General features: G+C 42.3%; 1 protein-coding gene across 1 annotated transcript in view; it reads left to right on the top strand.

Annotated features, from left to right (window-relative positions):
• Positions 1 to 5,289: 5,289 nt before the first annotated feature.
• The window catches only part of LARP6 (La ribonucleoprotein 6, translational regulator), a 289,220-nt gene continuing 275,696 nt past the window's right edge, over positions 5,290 to 18,813 (top strand). Inside the window, exon 1 of the mRNA XM_044078566.1 lies at positions 5,290 to 6,013. Coding sequence (XP_043934501.1) covers positions 5,334 to 6,013 — 680 coding nt within the window. The 5' untranslated portion in view covers positions 5,290 to 5,333. The remainder of the gene's footprint in view (positions 6,014 to 18,813) is intronic.

Below are 18,813 nucleotides of genomic sequence, written 5' to 3'. Positions count from 1 at the left end.
CGAGCCCGCTTTGAATCTCAGGTACCTTCTGTACTCTTGCCTTATGGGAATATGCAGGTAAGCTTCTTTCAAGTCCAAAGTCACCATCCAAGCGTTCTTGCTCAGCATAGGCAGCAGCTGCTGCAGAGTGAGCATCTTGAATTTTGGTATATCTAGGAAGGTGTTTAATATGGAAAGGTCCAGGATTGGTCTCCATGTGTTTTCCTTCCTGGGAACCAGGAAAAGTCTTGAATAAAACCCTTGCCCCATTTCTGAATTTGGTACCAATCCTATGGTCCCCATAGCCATGAGGGACTGAACCTGCTGTAGTGCCTCTGCCCACTGATACTTTGGCAGATCTGGCCATCCGTTTGGTTTTGGCAAGGTATGGAAATGAAACTTGTAACCCCTTGAAACTATGTCCAGAACCCATTTGTCTTGGGTTATGCGGCTCCAATTGTGATAAAAAAAAAGAGAGATTTTTCCTCCCAGAGGCGCATCCAGGAGGGGAGCCCCTGGAGCTAGTAAGGGAGAGTCATAATGACTGTTTGCTGTAAGGTTGTGACCTATCTTCTCCTCCCTTGGGAGAGGGGGCACTCCACTGCTTATTTCTGAAAGGGGACTGTGCCTGTCCTCTACCTCTGGAATGCCTGTATCTGCCTCTCTGAGGTCTGTCCGAGCTTGGAAAGGACCAAGGTTTAGCTGGCCAGTTCCTGCTAAATCTAGGGGGTTGTACCTGTAGAAAATCTTTAACCATCTGCATAGATTTGGCTTTGTCTTCCATTTTCTTTAATACCTCCTCAGCTTTGGCCCCAAACAAAACATTGTGCTGCAAAGGGGCGTCTAAAAGTTTTGCCTTAACATGATCCGGCAAACTTTGCTCCTTTAACCAAGCATCCCTTCTAATAACTGCACCAGTTGCTGCAGCCCTGCAAGAAGCCTCCAAAGAATCAAAACCACAGTGCAGGGTATGTTTACCCACCTGCTCAGTAGCATGCAATAAATCCTATAACTCCTTATTTTCTGCACCACCAGAAACAGCAGACATCTTTTGTTTTAACACAGACAAAAGGTATTGCTGATATTTCAACATATGAAATTGACAATTCAAAGCTCTAATAGACAATGCAGCAGAAGTATAAACTTTTTTGCCCCATCTTTCCAAGGCTCTGGACTCTTGGTCAGAGGGAATAGGATTCTTAGCAGAGGCCGCTTTAACACCCTTAGGGCCCTGAGAGATAGTTTCTGGATCAGCTGAAGGGTTCTTAAAAAGAAATTTGTGAGAATCTAGAATCCTATAATACCTATCCGGTTTGACAGGAGCAGGAGGAAAAGAATCAGGAGAGAGGGACGCCTCTGTAAAAACATCATCCACAATGTCCAATACATGGGGAATAGCCAGGGGCCTATGCTGTGGGAGCAGAAGAAAATCCCTAAGCCTTTTCTTGGATTCAGAGTATTCATGTCCTTCCCAGTGAAAATGCTCTCTCATGTCATGCAAAGTTTCCCCAAATGAATAATCCTCAGGAGGAGAGGCTGAAGGAAGGGATTCTTCAGCATCAGAATCCTCATAAGGAGGGAAGGAATAATCCTGCTCAGAGGAAGAAGCAGAAGAAATTGAAACTTGATCTGAGGAATCATAATCTGGCTCTAGTCTAGGTATCTTGTCAGGAGGGGGATGGGAACCCCTGATCATAGTTAACAGGTCTTCAGCCATTTTAAGCATCTGTCTTTGAGGTCTAGGGCCCTGATCAGAAGGGGCCTGTGCTTGCTTCTTTGTCTTTGCCGGATTTGACTGCAAAACTGAAGCCATCTTTACATGAAGCTGTGTAGGCCTGAAAACTCTCTCAGAAGCCGGTGCCTGCACAGCGGCTCCGGACCCATCTGAGGGAGCATTATCTGAAGGTCCATTCCCTGGAAATTCTGAAGGCCCCACTGGCTCCTCGTGGGAGTCGGTACAGGCAACCGGTTCAAAAGTGGCGGACGACAGGGGCTGCGAAAGCGCCTCACTGACGACCGACGAACCGGCAACTGGCTGTGGTTGAATAATGTCGTCCGCTTTGGACCTCGGAGGCCTGTCTTTATCCTTGCGCCTCTTATACACTCCGGTAGCCGGATAAGAATATAACGACATATTGTAATTAAATCTTTTTCCAAAATAATGGAAGGCAAAATCGTACCTATGTCTAATAGTGTGTTGGTTAAATCTAGCACAAAACCTACAATTAGCTACGTCGTGGTCAGGGCCTAGGCAAGCTATACAGTAAGATTGAAAATCCTTATGAGGTATTTGCTTCCCACAAGAAATACAGTAATTAACTTTTTCTGACATCAGACTGGAGCAAGAAAAAGGTTTCCCCAACGGGGTACTTAGCTTAAAAGTCTTCAGTACAAAAGTCACCAAAAGTAAACAGGAGTTGGTCGACCGGCACTTGCGAACTGCTTTGCTACGGGCACCGCACGGCAAGAAAGACTGGGGAAAATGGCATCGGCTGAGGCCTTTATACCCCTGGCGCACTGACGTCAGGGAAGGAGCAACTTCAGCCGACGTCTGACCCAGACTTTGGGATTCTGGACGATCGAGGGCTGCTGCCAGCAGGAAGAACCCTACAGTGATGACTGCAACAGTGAACCACGATGAACATCAGCAGATTATCAGCTCTACTGCATTACACTTCCTCTCTCTTTCTTTTTCTCTCTCTTTCGCACACACACACACACACACACACACACACACACACACACACACACACACACAAACACATGGTTTCTTTGGAAACTAATGCCGATTCACTTCTCACTTGTTGAGTTTAGAAAAAGTTCAGCTAGCCTCCAACAGGCTACATGACAAAACTGCAGATTTTTACTAACACCACTGATAGCTCTCAACTTTCCATCTCCAGAATGAGGAACACTATCTCACTTAAAATGAGGCAAATAAGCAAAATGGTTAAAATGGTTAACTTTATACAAAGTTACTTTAATGAGCTAATGTGATTTAATATTATCTAATACGGTTATCTGTGCAAAAAGGAATGCTGTCATTAATGTGTGATAGGCCCTCTCCATGTGGAGGAACTATGATGAATATAATCTTTACTAAGACTCAAAGTCATGAACGTTGGTCATATTAGGTACACCTGAGAAGCCTGACATCACGTGCACAGCTATTAAGCACAAGGGAATGGGGCAGATTAGTAAGATTACATCCAAATGAATAAACATTAATAGCTTGGCATCAGGTAGATTTACAAAACCTGTGTTAGCCTACAAGTTAGTTCCGATCAATCAGTAATAAAGCTGGAAAATATTTTGTTAAAAAATGTCCTAATATCGGTATCTGATAACAGCCCTGCCTTTTTCATTAAGATTCTAAACACAAAAGAAGTGCGTAAACAACCTGCTGGCTCATTACGCTTCTTCTTTCGGCTTTTTCCCGGTTAGGGGTCGCCAGAGCGGATCACCTGTCCGCTCACGATTGGCAGTGGAGTTTTGCGGTGTTGAGTTGCCAGCCCAGCGCCCAACCTTCCACAGAAGGCACACACATGCACACACTCACACCTAGGGCCAGTTTAGAGTGTCCAATCCACCTACTGCATGTCTTTGGGATGTGGGAGGAAACCCACGCGACCACAGGGAGGACATGCACACTCCGCACAGAAGGCACCCCAGCCGAGAATCGAACCGCAGAACCTCTTGCTGTGAGGCGGCTCATTACGCTTATGTGTTAAATTTACAAAAATAGTGACGGATACCATAATTACTAATGACCTTACTGCATATTTTCTCATTTTCTTGATTATATATACACGTAATCAGTTTCCCAAAGAAAGGGGCCAATGGCGCTGTTTATGTACGGATGGCTTTGTCTGATCATGTATCTAACCTGTATCACGTTGTAAATAACTGTATATGTAGGTTTTTGTGTGTCACCTTATCACACTGGAAGATGTATAACCTAGATGTGTATTGTTGTTTTAAACTGCATTAAAATAATAATTTCTTACCACCACAACGTATTTTTACAGTGGCATCAAAATTCCTGTTCGGTGTTTAGCTCACCCATTATTTAATTAGCACGTTATTTTATAAACTCCTGAAGTCATTTCATTAAGACTTAGAATTATTGTGTTGGCTATTAAGAATTTACCGGTAAGTTAACATTTTCTGCAAAATATAATTACAGACTACTAATTCCGTTTTTAAGGTAGTATGACCAGCCCAGCCTTTTAAGAACTAATCGAATGTGAAAGGGGGCTATCAGTCCCCTTTCCCTTACAAAATGCATTACTCTATTTGTGGGTTCTAGCCTAGCAAGAGCAGTATGGTAGCATCACGATATATTATTAACTCTGTACATTACACAAACCGTGTACACTGCGCACTATACACATGTTCATCGGCTGTAACATTCGTTGGGGGTCCTTGAAAGACTTAGCCTGAAATGAGCGCGTATATATATATATATATATATATATATGGGTTAGCATTTCTCATTCCTATGGGCCCTTTACACCTCTCAACTGTACAGATTTTCGGAGAATGTCCAGATTTTTGGCTCATATTTCAGTCTGTTCCTCATAAAATCTGTTTTTCTGTCAAATTACTGGGATGATCTGAGGACTGAAGTCACTAAATAACGACATACATTTGAGTTTCAGACTTCACATCCTTCAGAAAATGTATGTTAAACAAATTCTGTTACTCTAACAACTTTCTACGCTTATAAGAGTACTATTTAAAATATGTCCCTATTTTGGGCCTTTGACCCCCCCCCCCCCATTCTGTCAGTCTTTGTCCAGATTTCTTGCACTGAGAGGTATGAGATACACACTAAAACCACAGCGCAACGATTTATGTGAACAGATGGGGATTAACATTTCTGACCCGAAATCACACTGTGTCACGTCCTTGGCACCTTATATGTTGTTAGGCAAATTAGCTTATTTTCAGAAACATCTTGAATAACAAAGGAACCAGAACTGCAGCAACCATATACTAACTTATCAACGGATTTCTAGAATTTGACTCTATAATTTGCTAAACAATATGAGCAAAACGTCTCAGTTAAAAAATTTAGCTTTTGGGGTATACGGCTAATAAACTGAACACATCTGCAACCTAGGTATAAGTTATAATGGATCTGCGTTTAAGCACCTACATGTGAGAAACATTAAATCTTAATAATTCTGGTTGTCCTATTATCTAATTTGCACCATACATGTATCCCCGGCGTTGATTGGCAAATTCCAGCGTGGCGCTTTCCCGGCAGAACTCATAAATTGCCCGATGAGGGCAGGCGCCCCTTTTGGAAAATGGGTACGTTCCTGTAAGCACGGTGCTTTCCAGTTACTATGGCTGTGCTGGGCAGTGCTTTTAGCCGCTGGCTTGCCTTCCTGCTGCCTCTTTGTCTCCAGGATCGATTGTGGGTTGGTGGGCTGGGTGGGAGACCCCGCTCCAGTGTCAGTTCCCGTTACAAAAACGCAGTGTGCCGACATGATCAGGAAGTAAATAGCCCTGCTGAGGACATTTGCGTAGTGAGCAGCTCCTCCTCCAGCTGTCATTCAGCAGCAGCACCCTGTTTGCGTGCAGAAGCGACACCGCCCCCGGCCACCCCGGGATCCGCATTCGCGAGGCTCTGGAAGGTCTGGCAGGCGTTCGATTGCCACTTCGGGGCACCTTATTTGCTCCAGACCTTGCAGAAGAGCCTGGCTTTGCTCGGTCCTTGTCCTCTAACCCATATGGCAGCGTTAGAAGGAAGCCCGGCTTTGCCAGCCGCTGCCAGTTGTGGAGATTGGGTGGATTTAGGGGACCAGCCGGTTAGTGTGTCGGTTGTTCTCGCTGGATCGGGGGCGGACGTGAATGGTGATCAAGAAGAGACTGGAGGTTCATTGGGAAGGGGCACACAGGTGCAGATTAGAGTGGATATTCAGGCAGCCGAGGACGAAGAGACTGCACCGAGTAGCGATAATCTGATGCTGGAGAAAGGAGGAAGCTGTAGTGAAGATGATGGCAGCAGGCATGACAGACACAGGTAAGGTGTGTTACGTGTGCTTACGCTGATTAACAGATAAGAGCTGCCCATCTTGAAGGCAGCAGCTGAGTGTTGTGACAAGATTCCTAATTTGTGTTGATAGGCCTGCTTGTATCCCCACTTAAACTGCCTGATATGGTAGGTAAGGCTTGCTAGTGTTGTGGTTGGTGATATGTTGAAGGGGATAATTAAATTATCGCCTTTTAAAGAGATAGTTACATTTTGGTTATCTACATGAAATTGGGTGCTTAAGTATGATTTTACAAAATTGAAATTGATTTTGCATACTCGTCTCTGACTATCTTTAGTTTGACGCTGGGCTGTAGGGTTGTGACTTTTGAATGTTTAAATTTAGGTTTTTCAAGAAGGAAACATACTCCCTACCACTATAAGAAGGGTTATAAATTAAGAATGGTTACTAAGTTGCTATTAGAATATGTATATGTAAACACGTTGTGTTTTTTTGGGTGCTTATATCAATATCCGATCTGGATACATTAAAGTTCAACTGTAACAGCTTCTGGGAGGTGATATTGTAAGTAGCTTACGGCTTTTTTCACACTTTGTGTACGATTTGGTGGGAGGTATGTGTTGTGGGGGGGCAGGGTTATGTTTTGTACTACATCTGTGTGTGGCTGTGCGACTCTCTAGCTGTGTTCAGTTTTTACTCCGTTCCGGTTGCTACACTAAAACCGCCAGCAGCAGGTCTAATGATTTACAGATCTTAGTTAGGTGTTGTTATTGGGGAGGGGGGTCCCAAACGGAAATGGGTTCACTGACTTCCCCACTATAGTTGCCTTACTGATCATAATAAGGCTAGTCTAACAAATCAGCCTAGCATGTATGTGAGTACTACTAGTAAATGAAACAAGTAGGCGGTATTAGGGTTGAGTAGTTGAGGCAGCAGAGTTAACTGGCATCAGGTGTTCAGCAGTAACGTTAAAGGAGGCAGGGTCCAGTGATGAATATTCAGGGTTACACGTTGTGGTTGAACTATCGCAGCAAGGCTGAGTCAGGGAACCCAAAGACCGACGTTTGGCAACTTGCACTACAATGAGTTGATTACCCTGAATGACTAGCCACACATATGTAGGGAAAGTCTTCTGCTTAGACACTTGTTAGAATTGTAATAATCAAAGTATATTCGCTCTCATTTGAGACTATATATCTCTCACGTGTACCTCTTTGTTCGTTGCAGTTTCACATTGAAAGGGTCCATTAACACATTGAGTGTTTAAAAATGAAGTGTTGTCCATGGTAAACAGTATGACTATCATTAATTTATCAACTTAATTTTTTATAAGTACAAAGTAACTAGCCCCAGAGCTTCCTGGTGAAAGTTGTTAGCATTTCACGTTTTGCGCATTTTTTATGACAGAGTGTTCCGTACTATGCTGATGTCACTGCTACAGGGCCAATAAGAGTCTTTGGACAGATGGGTGTTTCCATTAAGAGCCTTATCCCTTCATTAGGAACCCCCTAGTATGGTGATAAAGGTGACATTGGTGATGGTTGTAGGTTTTTTTGCTTTTAGTAAATGACTGGTTTATTTCATGAAATAGTGTTTTCATTTTTTTTTTTTTTTTTTTAAGTATTGTGTTAATTGGAGTTGTCCAGTTGGGTAACCATATTTTTCAATAACTGTTGATGAAAACACTTCAGCACTACAAGTAAATGTCAAAATTTTTTTGTGTACTACATCCTGTAGAGGTGTTCATGAAATAAATTGTATTACTTTTCAAATGGATATAGAGTTAAGAAGATACCCTGTAAGTTAGCTGGGGGAAATGAAACAGACCCATTAGGGGCTATGTAGTGCTAGAAGCTACTACAGGTATGAAGATATGAGAAGGGGGGGCAGTGACAGTTGATTCCTGAACTTGGCCAATTGAGGATACATATTTAATGTTCTTTATGGTTAATGCCTACCCCAAAGTTTCTTTAAGGGTTATTCAGTAGTGATCGTCCTGGTTCCCTGTGGGGAAATAAAATATCCTAGTAGTATTGTATCCTAATCCCTTTTGGCTCTTTTTTTCCATTCTTTTCAAAACTGGACTGTAGTCCCGGTTTTCCTTGCAGGTGTCCACCTCTTGCTATTGTTGGTGCCCTTCATTTGCTGCCACAGTTCTTGCCCTTGCTCATTGACTGTTAGCATTCCAAACTTCTGCCTATATGCTTTTGTTCTGATGCAGTTTAAGTACCTCTACCCCATTGCTAAAGTGCAGTCAGTCACTTGGTCCTTCAGATTTCCTTAGTTTCCCAACATTCCAGACTCTTGCACTGTCAGTTATTCTGTTTTTCAGAATTCTTGTATTGCAGTACAATAGGGCATCATTGGTGGTACTTCTTGAATAGCCCAGTGTCTCATTCAGAAGTAACAGAAGCATAGACATCAAAGCAGTGGTGTATTGGGGGAGGGTGTAGTGTAATTCAAAATTTTTTTAATCGAGAGAAAGTTGGATGCTCTGGTTGACATCCTCTGTATATGGGGGCTTTGCCCCCCCCCCACACACACACACCACACCACTAGTAACATTCTGTGAAATTTTATAAGCTCATCAGGTTCAGGAGATTTCAAGACGATAGCTCTTATTAATCAGGGTACCATGGAGCTGTTACTTTTTGAAGGCTGCAGCATGTGTTATTTTGGTGTGTAGTTTTGCTTGCTGCTTATGTTACTACTCCGATAGAACCTTTGTCACATGTGCCTCTCCCAGAAGTGCAGTGTTACAGTGGGAAAGCTTAAGCTTGCCATTAGTGATATAAAGTTATAATTGCAGTCTGCTGGCAGTACATGGACTGGAGTTCAGAGCCCAGATTATTTCCAGGCTAGGATTGTTTCCATGCAGTTTGCTTGCCCTTCCTCTTTTCCTTGGATAATGTTACTTCTGACAATTTATTTTATTTATTTATTTAAATTTGTTGACCGGGAGTGTCAGACTGGACGTAGGTCCATTTTCAGCGGAGGCCCGGGGAGAAAAGCTCCACAGTAAAATAGACAGTAGTTATATTGGATTACATAGCAAGTAACAATTTAACATAGCAATTACTTACAACATATTTACAGATGAAGAACTTAGTACATCAGTAGACAACTAGAATCTTTATCTGTGAAGTACATAACAGACAATGTTACAATGAGAAGTTCCTGCTGTATAATAAGTACTAGGCTTATGAGCATCTGAGCTTGCTATAATCAAGGTAGTTAGTGGAGTGGAAAGAAAGGTAGTGGTTGGATGGGGGTGGATGATATTAGAGTGGGAATTGCAAGGGCATAGCCAGCATGTTTTTAGGTGCGCTTTTAGTAAAGTTTTGAAGTGGGTGCGTGATGGTACGGAGGTAATTGTGGGTGGGAGTGAGTTCCATAATTTGGCTGTGGCGCAAGAGAATAGTGCTTCACCAGCAGAGTTATTGGCTTTAGTGATCTGCAAGTGATTTTTGTTGCTGGATCTTGGTGGGTCTGGTGGTTGGAGTAGATTCTGGAGGGATGGGACATTTAGTGGATGGTTTACTAGTTTGTGGGCGAGTGAGAGTTGATGCCACTGAAGGAGACCTCTTAGAGATGTGGATAAAATTAAATATGTTGAGATTGCCCTAGGAGTGTGTACATGTCAAAATGGCCTGATGTCATTGTAGAATTTGCTCCTACCTTGAGCCCACCGCATGGGCTGGTGTTGGGCTCTTTTAACCTTAAATTTGCTGGTGTGTTTTGCAAAATGGAAGGATGAAGTCTTCAAAGCTCACATTTCTGGGAAATTGTCCCAGTTATTTTTTGCATTTCTGATATTTGTGGGTACATTTTCTGACTGTATGAAGAAACTGTTTGTATTGTAGCATTGGTATCTGCAGTTAATTTACAGTAACCTCCACTTCCATGATCACTTGTATTTTATTTACCCTCTGATGGAGTTAACCTCACTAGGCTAGTGGCCTCTTTAGAGGAGACCTAAAGTGGAAGTTATAATACTTATGGGAAATGTGGACAGAGCACTGAGGAACTCTTCCCCCACCCCCATTGTCCTTCATGTTTTGTTGTATGTTCTCTCAACACTGTAATTGTATTTTGTATAATGACTTTCAACACTAAATGTGATTTACATTGGAACTTTTCTCCCCAGCTCTCTACTGAAAAGGGATATTTTTAGCTCAGACTATACCAGTAAACAAAATGCCAATAAACTGCCGTGTCAGCAATTTGAAAATTAATCCCGTTACCAAGACTGGGAATATAACCCTAGTCTTCTGGTTTTCCAGCACTAAAGGTAAATGTACTACCGGTTGACACTGCTACATAGTGTGGTGTGGTCATGTCTCTTTGTAATCTGCTTACATTTGCTGACCAGGAATTTGGAAAAATCTGCCCCCCCCCCACTGGTATCGCATGTAGAATAAAAATGCAAATAGACTTGGATGTGAACACTGAGGTGCATTTTGTTTGTGTATAGAAACTGGAAAATGTAAATCTAAGCTAATATTTATGCCAGTTTTCTAGTTCAGTTGCCAGTACTTACAAGGATGTAATGCAACTGAAGCTGACCATGTATGGTTTTATATATTTACTAATTAGTCAGATGAAAAACTAATTGGGTAATGTATTTAGAAAAGACATTGTATAAATATAAGCCTTGTTTCACCATGGCTGCATATCTGCTGTTTGAATTGCTGCCTTAATGTGTTCTGGTTCTTTGAGATGTGCCTTAATTTAAAGGGAAGATCATTCTTAGTGTGTTTACATCATTTTGAGTAAGATCTACACAGGGGCATGTAGATGCATATTTGTGGGTTTCAGATTGTGTTTGAAACAACAAGCAAGTGACTGGAGCATCCCACAAGACTTTTAAGTTACTATGCTGGCCTTTGACGGACACTTGTGAATGTAGATTAGTCCTGGGTTGGATAGCTACAGAGAGGTTAGATGATGCTCAAGCTAGTTTAGGTTGTGTAGTTAAAGGAGGTGACCTACAGCAAGTCTAGAAATGTGAATCTGTGTATTGATTAAGGAATGGGTTTCATGAAAGGAGTGAACTTTTGTTTCACTACTGCACTAGTTTGGCTTGCATTGGGGAGGGGTGCCTAATTTCTTAATGTTCTAGTTTTTAGTTTTGGACAAGAGTGTTTTAGGTCAAATCTTAGTTAAACCTGTAATTTAGTGTACAATGTGAATCCTGAGTCATTGAAAGAGGAGAAATAAAAGGTGCCAGATGAAGTGGATATGGGTGACTTAGCATGCTGTGTGGTAGAAAAAAAGTTTTCCAACATTAAGGTGCAGTCTTACAGCTAAAAGTCATGATTATAAGGCATTGCAATTTTGTTCCACTTAATGTTCACCTAAAAAGTAGAATAAAGTGATTGCATCATCTGAATGTTGTACTGATAACTCAGTGACTTGCAATATCGGTAAGAAAAGACGTCTAGCATTAAACCTTGAGAACCTATTATATCCCTGCAGGCAGGGGTATAGCCAAAGATTTACATTTTGTACCCGAACCTAATACTTTTGCCCCCATTTCCCACCTATCACTTTTTAAAAATGTACTCAGCCTTCAAAATGCTACCCCCAGTTAATAGCAAGTGGCACATTATTTTCAACTGTTACCATTTATATCCATAAAAAGCTAGTTAGAGGTGTATTCCTTTTGCACAAGACTTATTTATATACCTGTATACTGCAGATATTCATTTATACAGTTCTAAACAATGTTTGCTTTTTGAGGTCTGACATTTCCAATGGATGCTCAGAAAAAAAATGTACTGATTTGAGTACATGGAGTATGCCTAGCTACACCCTTGCCTGCAAGTAGGGATAACCTCCACCTTATTGACTTTATTTTCTAATAAACTAAAAAATCAAAAAGCATTTGCTGGCATGATAGAATATTTTTTTATCCACTTTGCCCCTACTGTGTCTGCCCATCACTCCCTTCTTGATAAGTTGACTTCATTTCTTGCCCTATCAGGTGAGAAGGTTAACAAGGGGCCAACTCTCACCCATAATTGATAGGAGTGATGGTATTTTTTGTTACCCCCTTATGCCTGCTTGAGCAACAGCCTTTGGAGAGTGCAGTTGGTGTCAGAGCTCTATTGCCTTTCGTATTTCCAAGGGGTAAAGTCAACAGGATGTTCCTACCTACCCGCAGAAGGCACCATGCGGATGGCCCGCCCCCAATCCCAGTCTTCAACATTAGTCAGTTTGCATGTGCCTTTGGACATATGCACTGCCTCATTAGTCGTGCAAGTTTCCCACATGTGGATATTGGAGCATTGAGACAACCACTGAAGTAACTCTTGTTCCCAATATCCAAGTACTTGCTCAACATCTCTTCTCATCCTACTGAAAGACTGAATTATACTACTTTTGCATAAGGCACAAAATAAGTTTTATACCTAACAAACATGCAGCCTACGTATATTGAATTAACATCTGGCTAAGAGAAGTTTCATGATTTCCTGTTTAACTGTATTTTAAAAAATTGCCATGTTTTATATTGCTTTAACCAACTACCTTATCTGAGATCATTGCATAAATTGTACTGTTTTTTTTGTATCTTAGAACTTTTGTTTATATTCATACTTTGTCAACTTTTTCAGTTCTTTGTATACTATGGAGCTTTCTCCCTGGCCCGCCTCTGACTCAGTGGGGCACTCCCAGTAAACAAATGAAAAATAAACTGCACCCCACGCACACGCACGCACAAGAAAACCCTTCCTTGAGATGGTCAACAAGCTTCTACAAGGAGCAAGCCACCAGACCAGTAAAATGGGTGTAAGGTACCCCTTCTCAGTAGATCCCATCCCGCCTTAATTTGATGTCTATCCATAACTCATGCTTTTTCAAAAGGGGGATTGGGTTCACTTTAATACAGTAGCTTACCATAGGGTATATTTGTTAGCACTGTTTCTCTATAATGGGTATGTCAAGGAGGATTTGTAGTTGGCAATTTGTTTGCCTTTCTTGTGTTGACGTCTGGCATGTTGTTGCACAGTTTTATTTGAAGGTTCCCATCAAGAAAAGGAGTGTGTGTTAATAGAAAACAGAGTAAAACATGAATGACTTGCTTTTCCTTGCCCAATAAATTACTGTTTGAGTTTGACATTTGTTTACTGGGAAAGTCAACTGAGCACAGGTGCCATTTTTCATTGGCGATCAGGGGAGAAAAGCTCCAAGGTATAATTTTTAATGCAGTCAATATTTATGATGACACACTTATGCAGTTTGACTACATATCAATAGTCTGTATAATAAAGTTTGTATTGGTACACACATTAAATTTCAAAGTGTTGTATTGAGACTTTACAAATTGAGTGGTGTACAAGATGGGATAGGAGTAATTTAAGAAATAGTGGGGTATTAAGAGGTGTTAACTCTATCCTGATTAGTAGAAAAGTGGTGATGGAATAGCAATTTAGTTGTGCTAATTAGAAGTAGGTATAGTAGTTTAAGTACAATAAAGTGAGGTATTTGAAGGGATAAGCCTGAGGGCATTTATAAGCCTAGCCAGTGTGTCAGCTTTCGCCGCCCCATTGATTAACTGTGCCTCTGTCAAGAAGAGCCAATGAAGTGATCCCAGGGGTGTATTTTCTGTTACCCATCCACTTGTCAAGGTTTCTCTTGATTGTTAGTGAGGGGCTCTGCCTAATGTAGTTAGGAATTTTGTTCCAAAGCATGGGGAGTCTCTGTGACAGGAATCTGTCCCTCCAGCATGTTTTATTTATTGTTGTGGCAAGGTTTAGCTCACTAGAGCGAGTGACTCAGTGACTTGGATTTCTTTAGGTGGAGCATGTCCATCAATTCTGAGTTGGACATGGCTTTTTAAGTCAGGCAGAGATCACCTCTGAGTAAGCGATATGCCACTGAGTACAGCTGGAGTTTTTCCAGTCGGGCTGCATAGAACATATGTTTGAGGCCAGTAATCCTATTGGTGAGGTACTTTTGTGATCTTTCCAGCTGTTGGAATTGTCTTGAGGTACATCCCAAATGGGGCATTGTACTATATGATGAGTAGATGGGCACTATAACCTCTTTATTTCTAGATGTGAACCCTTTAGTAATTAGATGGGCTACATCGAAGGATTTACTAACTGCTTTGGCAATATGATTGTCATAGGAGAGATTACTATCTACCTGGGTCCCCAGATCTCTTATTACCTCTTCTGTATTAAGGGGGCTGTCACCTATGTGGTAATTCATGGGTGTTTTGTTTTTCCCAAATGGGATAACTATGCATTTTTTGGCATTTAGCTTGAGACCATGACTTTGACACCAGGTGTCCATCTCATTAAGGCCCTTTTGGAGAATGTCCATGTCAGCCGGAGAGTCAGTTATGGCTCCCAGTTTGCAGTCATCGGCGAACTTGGTTATCCATAGTCCTCATGTGTTTGCCTGTACTTCTGAAAAGTATGTCTAACAGTAGGGGTCCCAGGACCGAGCCTTGTGGGACACCACTTGTGACTGGTTTAGAGTCTGACCTGGAGCCCGCTATTCTTACCGTGTGACTTCTGTCTGTAAGCCAGTTGGCAACCCATCTCGTGACGTAGGGGTTTATGTTCAGGTTGGTGAGTTTTTCTATAATTCCTAAGTGGGGAATGGTGTCAAAAGCCTTAGTGAGGTCAAGGTAGGCTGCGTGAACTACCTTCCCCTCATCTATGGCCTAGGTTTAGTAGGCATGATCTGCCCTTAACAAAGCTGAACTGGGTCAGGTCAAGTGTTTGGAGGTTCCCAATGTCTTTGTTAATGAGTTCCATGATGATGCACTCCATAGCCAGCTTTGTAGACCAGTCTAGTCAGGCTTATGGGGCAATAGTTACCAGGGTCAGTTGTGGCCCCACCTTTGTGGAGCGGAATAACCATTGCTGTGTGCCATTCTATGGCCACATAGCCTGTGGAGAGGCTAAGGTTGAACAGTGTGTTTAGGTGGGGGGTTAGTTCGTTCTGTAGTTCGTGCAAGAATCAGCCTGGGACACCATCTGTCCCCATTGACGCTGTGCTTTTGGCTTTTGAAAGGGCTGTTTTCACCTGTGCATCTGTGATTTCCAGGACACTACACTTTTCCGGTATTGTTGTGGGCCCTTGTGGGGGTGAGAGGGGGGGTTTGATGTATGCACTGAATGCATCTGCCAGGATGTTGGCAATATCAGTGGGTTCAGTATATTTTGTGCTATTTTGCACTTGCTCAGAGCATATCTGCAAGTTGCCACTTAGATTCTTGACATAGCTAAAGAAGGCTTTGTGGTTATCTTTCGAATCCTTGGCTATTTTTCTTTCAAAGTTAGCCTTGGAGGATTTTGAGGGACCTTAGTTTCTTACTGATACTGATCAGGGATGTCTTTCCTTCTTGGGATTTGCTTTTTTTCTGAACTAGTTTCCTCCTATTGTATAGCCTGTTTATGGCAAGGGTCCACCAGGCTGATTTCCTTCTCTTAGGGGAGTGAGTCTTGGTTTTGCTAGGGTTGGCATGATCCATGCATCCTTGTAGGTGCTCATAGAGTGCATTTGTAAAGGTTCCTGCATCTTGGACACTGTTATACTTTAGCGTGGGGGCTGTGGAATTTACCACCTCTGTCTTAAGGTTAAGTTTGCTATAGAAAAGTTTTTCACTGTGGTTTCCTTGGTTGGAGATGGTGGTGTGGACATCCAGAGTGATTAGTTTATGGTTTGATCTAACCAGTGACTGGCTGACCTGTGTGGAACACCCATCACCCATTTTGGTGATGACTAGGTCCAATATGTTTTCACCTCCGGTAGGGAGTTTACCAGCTGATTCAGGGCATTTGAGTTAATAAATTCCAGGAAGCGCTGGACCTGGGAGTTTGTACTTGAGTGGTTTTCCCAGTTAACAGTAGGGTAATTGAAATCACCCAATATCAGGGTGTTTGATATTGCCTTCGTTTTCCAGTGTCTCCAGAAAGGCGGAGTGGTGGTCCTGGGTCATGGAGGGTGATCTGTAGCCGGCCACAATTTGCATTGCAGATTTGCCTGATAGTTGCACATGGATGATCTCGGAGTTATCCTGCTGCGCCACTAACCTGGAGGTGTAGGTATCCTTGATGAATATGGATACACCCCCTCCTTTTGTGTTTCGGTTCATGTTCTGTGGCCGAAATGTGTGGTATGAGTGCTCTGTAGCCCCAGGTTTCTGTTACTGCACAGATGTCGACATTCTCCATACTGAGGAGCACTTCGAGTGCATGCATTTTGAGATTTAAACTCCTGGCGTTGAGTATCATAATCCTCATTTTTTATTTGTGTTGTTTACGGAGGTAGGTTTGACTTTTGAGCCTTGCCTAAAAAAGCACTATGGGGGCAGCATGAACCTTGGCCAGTATTCGAAAGCCTAGGGGTGACAGGCGCAAGCAGTCTCTTGCGAAGCAACAAGGCCTATCGAGCATGTCGTCCCAGGCTGACAGATGCTGGATTCCCTTTGAATGACACCAGAAGCTTAGCCAATTGTTGAAACTGATCATTTTTTCTTTATACTGCGGTATCATTCTTGGTGAGGGCAGGATGCTAGTCAGGGTCATACCCGTCTGGGCTACATGATCAGAGAACTCTTCCATGTTTCTTTTCATGTAGTCCAAGGAGGTACATCTCGGGTCATTCACACCAACATGAACAATGACAGTCATATTTGTACTTGTTCTGAAGTGATCTGAGTGCTTGTGTTATGTGGCGGATTCTGGCTCCCGACAGGCAGCTAACAGTAACCTTCTCCTTGCCGAGCCTAGTGAGTGGGACGTCAGTGTGCCTGACTATAGAGTCGCCTATTACTAGCGTGTTAGGTATGTTATTTCTCCTTAAGGGCTGTGATTGTGTTGCACACTGATTTTGTGTTGTGTTGTCTGGTTTGTGACGGGAGGTACAGTTTTTTTGGGTGTCTGATTTGGAGGTCTCTGCTTTTGCAGGTTTTTATTTAGAGCCTCAGAGTATGATTTCGTGTATTTGTTGCCAGTGCTGGTTTAGTATGTCTGTGTGAGGCTGGAGGTGTTTTGCAAGTGTTAACCTTCTCCTCATGACTGCCTGCTCCACTCTTGGGTGGAGAGAGCTTGGCCTTCAATTTAGCTATATAATTGCATCTTTCGGATATGTTAATGTTTTGTGGTAGGAGGAGAGGGTCTGTGTACATGAGGCAGTTGTAACATTGCCTCAGGATACCCAGGTTCATCAGTTGGACTGGAAAGTATACCTGAAATTGCCCTTTGGTCAATGCCTGAGTAGTAGGGTGAGCTGCTTAGTCGCTTGGTTGGTGAGGGGTGAATAATGAGCCTTGCCCTGCTGGGCAATCAAGTGTCTGGGTATATTAGTGCTTGCTATTAGGTCTGAGCAAGTACTGGACTGTAGGATGCTTTTTAAGTGCTTAGGTTGAGAATTAGACTACTTTCAAGGGAAAAACTGAAGAGGAGACTTGGTGGAGCCGGGATAAATTTAGCCCTTGCTAACTGGCGTGGCCCGGACGTGCAAAACCATGCAAATGTGGTTTTTACAGCAGGGAAATGAAAGAGCTAGAAATTAGCCCAAAATGGCCTATAAACTACTAACTTCTGGGCTGGAACCACTCCTCCAGGGACAGATGGATGCTCAAAGCTCCCTCTCTCACAGGTGAACAGAGAAACCTCTCTCTATCCAAGTAAGTTATGGGCAACTCAGAAAATTGTAACACAGCCCCGAATTCAGCACTAGCCTGAAAACTGGACTATACTAGCTTAGAAAGGTATGAAACAAGGAAAAATGTTTTTGAAAAGAAGGCAAAAACAGGAAAAAAATACACTTAAAACAGCTTAAAATGACTACAAACAGTAAAAAATACACTGAAAAAACAGCTTTAGATGACAAGCAATCAGAAAAGGATTTTAAACAAATTACCTAATTAACCAGTAAAAAAATCTCAAAACTGAGCCCTGTTCCTGTAGTCTTCACACAAGTTCTAACTGCACACTCCTGCTACTGGGGTGCAGACAAGTTCTAACTGCACACTCCTGCCACTGGGGTGCAGGGGAACCTTCTCCAAAAAAGAAGGCCTGGATTAGTGCTCAAGTTATACAAACAAAGCTAGATTCGGCAGACCTGGGTCTAGTCTATGCTACAGCAAACAAGGCACACCAATTTCAGTAAGAAACGGTTCAGATATGCAGGCACTATAAGCCTTTAACCAGAAATTCCCAGCTCAGAAGGACAGAGTCCAGCCTCTCGTCTCACAAGAGTGCAGACCACAAACCTTCTTAATGTAAAATAACTGGCCTGAAGCCCAAGTGCTTAAACCAGAACTAATGCACTTTTAGAATAAGATACTGAGCCTTCAATCAGCAGTTCCCAACTTAGAAGGATGTAAGCTACCTGTCCTGCCACAACAGTGCAGACCACAAACCTTCTTAATGTAAAACTGGTCTGAAGCCCAAGTGCTTAAGCCAAAAGGCTTAGAATGATAGTTACACCAAGCAGTAATAAATACAATTGAGTAATTTTTAAGATGATGCAAAAGCAAAATAAAGTAGGAAGAAACACAAATACAGTAAAAGCAAATGGAAAAAAGTGCAACATTTTTTTTTTGAGTGAGCAAATGAGATGGGCCCAGGAGGAGTATCCAATGCAACTTTACAAGAGGGGTGGCCAGTTTCAAAGCCACCAAGATTAACACCAAAACAAAAGCAGGGTGGGTGGGGAACTAACTGAAAAAAGAGCCACAACGTCCAGCTAGATAGTATTCAATGCAACACAAATAAATCAATTTAAATGCTTTATTTGAAAAAAGTGCAGATAAAGATTTTAATGCTGTTAAAGGGAGGCATAAGAAAGGTGATGAAGAGTG

The sequence above is a fragment of the Protopterus annectens genome, chromosome 7.part1 (genome assembly GCF_019279795.1).
Source record: "Protopterus annectens isolate FY-2018-M chromosome 7.part1, PAN1.0, whole genome shotgun sequence".
Classification (NCBI taxonomy): domain Eukaryota; kingdom Metazoa; phylum Chordata; order Ceratodontiformes; family Protopteridae; genus Protopterus; species Protopterus annectens.
This window is presented reverse-complemented; position numbering and strand designations above follow the sequence as displayed.